At 36.0% G+C, this 6,000-nt stretch overlaps 1 protein-coding gene across 2 annotated transcripts in view; it reads right to left on the bottom strand.

Annotated features, from left to right (window-relative positions):
- Window positions 1-3,582: 3,582 nt before the first annotated feature.
- The window catches only part of svild (supervillin d), a 60,744-nt gene continuing 58,326 nt past the window's right edge, over window positions 3,583-6,000 (bottom strand). For both annotated transcript variants that reach the window (XM_042507583.1, XM_042507584.1), the window contains exons 28-29: window positions 4,938-5,093; window positions 3,583-3,738 (exon numbers count right to left, since the gene is read on the bottom strand). In XM_042507583.1, the coding sequence (XP_042363517.1) occupies window positions 3,652-3,738; window positions 4,938-5,093 (243 nt within the window). In that variant the 3' untranslated portion in view covers window positions 3,583-3,651. The remainder of the gene's footprint in view (window positions 3,739-4,937; window positions 5,094-6,000) is intronic.

Genomic DNA, 6,000 nt, shown 5'->3' with positions numbered 1-6,000 from the left:
CTTGAGATAAGTTAGATTTCAGACTTTTGAAAACGTTTTATTGCTACTTGAAATCGAGTTTGAGAACAATTTTCTAATAAACCAAATTGAAGAACAACAATTTTTTTCAGCTCAAGTGTTTATTGTAACATAAATTTGGCCTTTTTTGTCTGGATTCTCATCATGACGAGTTTATAGTAATTCATCTCATCAAGAGTAATTTATTAAATCATTTAAACAAAAAAAACCCTACATGATAACAATTATTTTGAGAGTTTACAATGCAACATCAGCAAAAAAAGCAGTAGTCTTAGTTAGTAGTAGTCTTTTTTTTTTAGATTAATGAATTAAATGTCTTCAAAGACTTTTCATAGACCCACGGTAACCCTGTTTTTTCTTTGAATTTGCTGAAGGTTTTAGCAACCTACAGTTGGGTTTATTATATAATTAAATAGTAACACTGAGTGAAAGCTTTACAGGCTGATTCGAGTTTGGTTTGGTTTGTATAATTTGACTACTTTTAGGGCAGCTAATGAAGAAAGCATTCATCATTTCCAAGACGTTTCACTTGCCAGTGTGGAGGATTTATATGTGCATTTAGTAGATGCATACAATTTAAAACTAACTAGGTGATCAAATAAAAAGTTATACACGCTGTCTGTGGATGATGGGGTCGCTCCAGGTGACTTACTCAGGGAAATTATCTGTAAATCTGCTGTTGCTTTGAGGCGTTTTAGCCCTGCAAGACACTCTAAAACCCACTGTTTTGTTTTTCAAGCCCAAGGCTTTACTGTTATTGTTTACACCATTTAAATGTGTTGTATCTAGATACAGAGGCTACCTGTTATCAATAAAATTGTCTAAAAACCCACCTGAGTGCTGTCTGTCCAGCCACTAACAGCAAACGGTTAGCAACTAACTAGCTAACGGTAACTAGCTAACGTTAGCTGCTAACCGACGTATTTCGCTCAGGAGTTGGTGGAAAACAAAAACAGAGCTAAAGAGAGACTGAATATTACTTACATTTAATGGGGTGGACACAAACAAGACTCCAAATGAGTGCTTATGTTGCTCCGCATCTGCTCGGTGTGTAAATATGTACCTGTCGGCTAACAAAGTGCCACTAAAAAAGCTAATTTCGTCCATAGCGGCTCTATTTTTTCTATTTCTACGATTGCGTCAGTGTTTACAGATGGATGTGCTGCCCTCACGTGGCCAACAAATGTATTGGTGGTTTAAATGACCCAAAAATTCACAAGAAATGTGTAACAAGTTGCGAGAAAAAAAAAAAAAAAACAATGACCAAAAAAAAAAGTGCTAAAATAAAATATGAAAAATGTATATTTTCTGTAATCTAATTTTAACTATAATTATAAATACTTTTAACATTTTTCTCTAGTCACTTGATTTTTTTTTCTTCTTTTTAGCTAAGTTTTAGACCTATATCTTGTCACCCTTTAATTTTTGAAATTTATTATTATTATTTTGTAATTTGCAGGACGTTTCATACCAAGTTGCTTTTTTCCATTTTTTGAAAAGTAATTTAATTCCAAACGTTGACTTACTTGTGAAAGGCATCTGGACCCTTGTGCAAGAAAACATATGTCCATCCAGGATTTTAAGGGTTAAATTATGATAATAAACTGCAGTATTTCTAAAACCCTTTCTATGGCCCTTAGCACAATAATAGGATGAGGAAGACACAGTTGCTTGAGTCATTGGGTTTCCAATAGGATAGCTTTTCAAGCTCCCTCTGAAACAAACAACAGCCGTGTTCTCACAGTGGACATTTTGACTTATGTGACACAGATGTTCCTCATAACTTCATGTTTTTAGTTCAGATGGACCTGTTCCAGGACTCTGGTATTGTGTCCGCTGGCTCACTGGCAGAGCTTTCTGAGAGCCCTGAACCAAATGGAGCCATCAGTAATGTTATTAGTTCCACCTGTGCTTTTCCTGCTGGATGACGAGTTCAAATACCTGCCAGGAAAAAGCCCAGGGAAGAAAACAGTGGCTCTGTTCCACTGGAGGCGTTCACAGATTCTCCCATGTTATAAACTGCAGAAAAAACACCAATAAAACAAATGAATGTGCCATTTTATAGTAGTACTATGTTGTATTTCCACTTTAACAATAACTAGCACTGAGTGGATGTTGTAATATTTATCCCAGTGGGCCTTTTTCCCAGCAGGCATTTTGACTGTCATAATTGGAAAAATACAGGTGTTTGTAATAACACTAAACGAAGGCTCTGCTCATTGAAGCGCCCTAGTAAACTATCGTTAAATTCATTATTTACACCCGTGTCTCCTACTTTGACATGTTTTCAGAAAAAAAGATCCTCACTTGTGCTGTTTTAAAGAAGATCAGAACCACAGATTTTTAAAAATACTTTATTTAAAAAGAGAAACTTGAGCATTAATATCTCATTTCCCTACCACTGATGTTTACTGATATGTGCCATGAAATAAAAGCTGGCCTGGAAGCTGTCTCCACTTATAATGCAGATCTTATGTATCACAAAAAAGATACATATTGCAAGAAATTAATACATGAGTTAAGCAAAGTATTTTTGTGGACATCATGCAGAGAATTTCCAAATTCAGACATCGCAGGCAGTCATATTGTTAGTATGATTTACACATACCATTACATCACATTTGCAGTATACATTTGTGGTGTCAGCTACAGCTATAAAGGCAGTTTATACTGCAGAGGTATTCTCTCTCTCTCACACATACCCACACACACACTTAATACTTTTAGAGTTTCACATTTGCACACACATACACACAAATACACAAACACATTTAAAACGAGACAAAAAGATTAGATTTGGTCCCTAATAACCAGTCGATCAAGGGGGCTGCCGTCACTGGCATACAGGCAGTTAATCATGAGAACCAGGAAGAATTCAGTACCAAACTTGAAAAACTGTCAGCGTTCATTTTTCACGTCTCACTTTTCTTTGAGATTTTGGAGTTTACTTTGTCACACCCACATCCACCTACATTTAAAAAAATAAAAGCGAATATATATTTGCTGATATAGTATGAGTTAGACGTCTAAATGACAATCTTGGTTTAAGAACGCCACATTTCTGTTAAACGTCCACAAATTACAGGGAACGTTCTCTGAACTTTAGTTTGTTTTGTTCAGTTTCCTCTAATAAGTGGAGACATTTTTGCTGAACAATTTAATCCCATTACGCAGAGCTGGCTTTTTTCATGAGATGTAAAAATCAATGAATAACTCCCTCAGTTTTAAAACCGGCAATTTTCATACAAACACAATCTCACATGAAAGTCAACACTGTCTGGTGTCAGACATACAAAAACATTCATTTATAGTATATTACATATTTATAATGTGAGGGTAACTGTTTCTAACATACAAGGAAAACATCATGCCATCAAAAAGATTAACAATTGCACATAATGATTGGCTAAAATATTTCAGGGAAACAATCATTAAAATTTTGTTATTGTTATTAAAATACATCAACATTTGAACAAAATTGTACATTTGCTTTTCTTTATCCTTTACAAAATGAGGACATGATTTTTTTTTTTTTTTGGAATAAAAAATGTAAGAAAAGCTGCTGAAAACATAAAAACAATCAAAAAAAAAAACAACAAAAAACAGGCAGATTTGTGTACAAAAAGATGTGTTTTAAAACAGACCCTTGCTTTTCTTCAGATTCTGTTGCTTCCAGTTTGGCAGAGCGTTGAACTCGACACGACTCATCCCAAGAAGTGTCTGCAAAACATTAATGGAAGAGGACAGCAAATGTTACATAAGGGGAAAATATAACAGTAAATACGACACTTTAGTCAAATTGCTATAATAACGCGTCTCAGTATAAAGAGTATAAAGTTAAAAGAAAAGCTTATGATTGTCCGGTCAAACCATTTTCAATTATTTTCAACATTTTAGCTTTTTAATTTGAAAGGAATACTTTAACCCCAAAATGACCATTTGTCTGTCACTTACTCAGCCCATGTTACATTGAATTCATGAGGAAAACTTTTTGTAGCCTACCTCCACTGAACAAAGACGACAGAATTGGAGAAAAATCTTAATGAATTTAAGTCATGGGGGTCTGTGATTAACAACAGCAAAACTATATCAAAACAACAGTTTAAAAACTCACACAACTTGTGCAATATAATCCAAGTCTCATTTATCCAGTCGTAGCTAAGCGCTTACCAAACAGACAGGCCTTTCTGACGGCGGACTGAAAAGAAAGCCAGACTATTGACAAAAACAATAATTCAACCTCGCTGAACACGTGCCCTGATGGTATCCTGCTGCCTTAATCAGTTAGTTAGTTTGTGTTTAGCGTTTTCAGGGTTAATTAAAGTCACACAACATCACAAAGTCACAATACAAACTGACTGAGACAGTGATAGACCAGCAGCTTCCGTGTTCAGCTAGTTAAAATGACTGTTTTTCTCAATGGAGTCTGGCTTGAAGGGCAGCATAGATGTTTTTCACTTTCAGATCCAAGATTAAATAGTTCACTTTCAGCAAAGATACATGTGAGACTTCGATTATACTGCACGAGTTGTGTGAGACTCTGTATAAAGATGTTTGATGTAGTTTTGCTTTAATTAAACACAGTCGCTGATGCCATCAATTCATTAAGGATTTTCTCTGTTTTTGGATTCTCTGTTCACCTGAGGCATGCAACAAAACAAAGTTTTCTCCATTACTTCCACTAAACATGGGGTGAGTCATTGATGAAATGATTACTCCTGAATGATCAATTGGGAGGGGGGAGGGGTATTCCTTTAAGAGCTTGAATTGAATATCTTGTTGAAAAAGTTCCTCTTGTCCTTTGTCACATAAACAAAACTCACACACTGAAAATAACTGACTGCAATATAACAACTTGACATAAAAACACATAAACTTTAAGCCTTATGAACCTATTTGATTGCAGCTGAGTGCTCTACCTTGAAGTCCTGGTCCGACAGGTAATCCTCCAGGCGTAGAGGGTCCACTCCCTCTGGCAGCGGCTTCCTGGTCAGCTCCTCGATGGAGTACTGCTGCCTGCTGAGCTGAGACAACGCCTCCTTTACCAACATCACCTTGCTCTTGGAGGTCTCAGTCTGCATACACAAACAATGTACAGAAGGTAAACAAATGCAAAACTGAACTACTGTCTCCGTTCTTCTGTTTGTTTTAAGACAGAATCATACATCTTACATTACAGATTTGAATAATGTTAAAATATGTGTAAATGGATAATTTGTGCTCCTGAGTTCACTGAGGCTGACAGGATGCTAGTTTCAATATAAAGATGGTGACTTTCTCCCTACCTGCTGCACAGACAATAAATAAGGCATTCAACTTTAAATTACTTCTCTTTCACTTTTCATTTTAAAACTCTGTTGTGCTCTGTTGCACGCTTGTCTTTCGAATTTGTACTAAATACTTTTTTTTTTACCTCACGCTAAACATGATTCTGCATGGCAGCTTTAAATAGACACATCAGGGTGATGGCACTTTATCTGAACAGGTCGAGTGAGATGATTTAGATTCTTTCTTGTGTCAACTGAGTCTCCTAATACTGTAACAGCTCTCCTGCCCCTAACAAGCACCTATTATACACTTATTAGACTATTATCTGGAATATGACAATATGCTGAATTTGGTATGGGACATGTAAACAGCAAATTCTCTTTGGATTCTTAGGCCTTATTTCGAACGACGAGTTTTCTCATTAAGACGTGGAATACGCTGATAATGTTCAGATACTGTGAGCATTCTTTATGTATACAGCACGTTTGGAATATGCGTTCTAAATGGGCATTTTAGCGCAGTTTATGACACATTTCCTCTTGCCTGTTTACGGTTAGCTCTGTGTGTTGTTCACAAACCAAAAAGCCAACTGTTTGCAGGGCTGGGGTAGAGATGCACATGCCAAAAAAACCCAAAACAAACTTATAAACATTATGAAAAAAGTTGGATATTAACAGGTTTTTGGATCTGTGCAATTATCACGGCAACCTTTTC

This window comes from Plectropomus leopardus, chromosome 19 (assembly GCF_008729295.1).
Source record: "Plectropomus leopardus isolate mb chromosome 19, YSFRI_Pleo_2.0, whole genome shotgun sequence".
NCBI classification, from domain to species: Eukaryota; Metazoa; Chordata; class Actinopteri; order Perciformes; family Serranidae; genus Plectropomus; species Plectropomus leopardus.
This window is presented reverse-complemented; position numbering and strand designations above follow the sequence as displayed.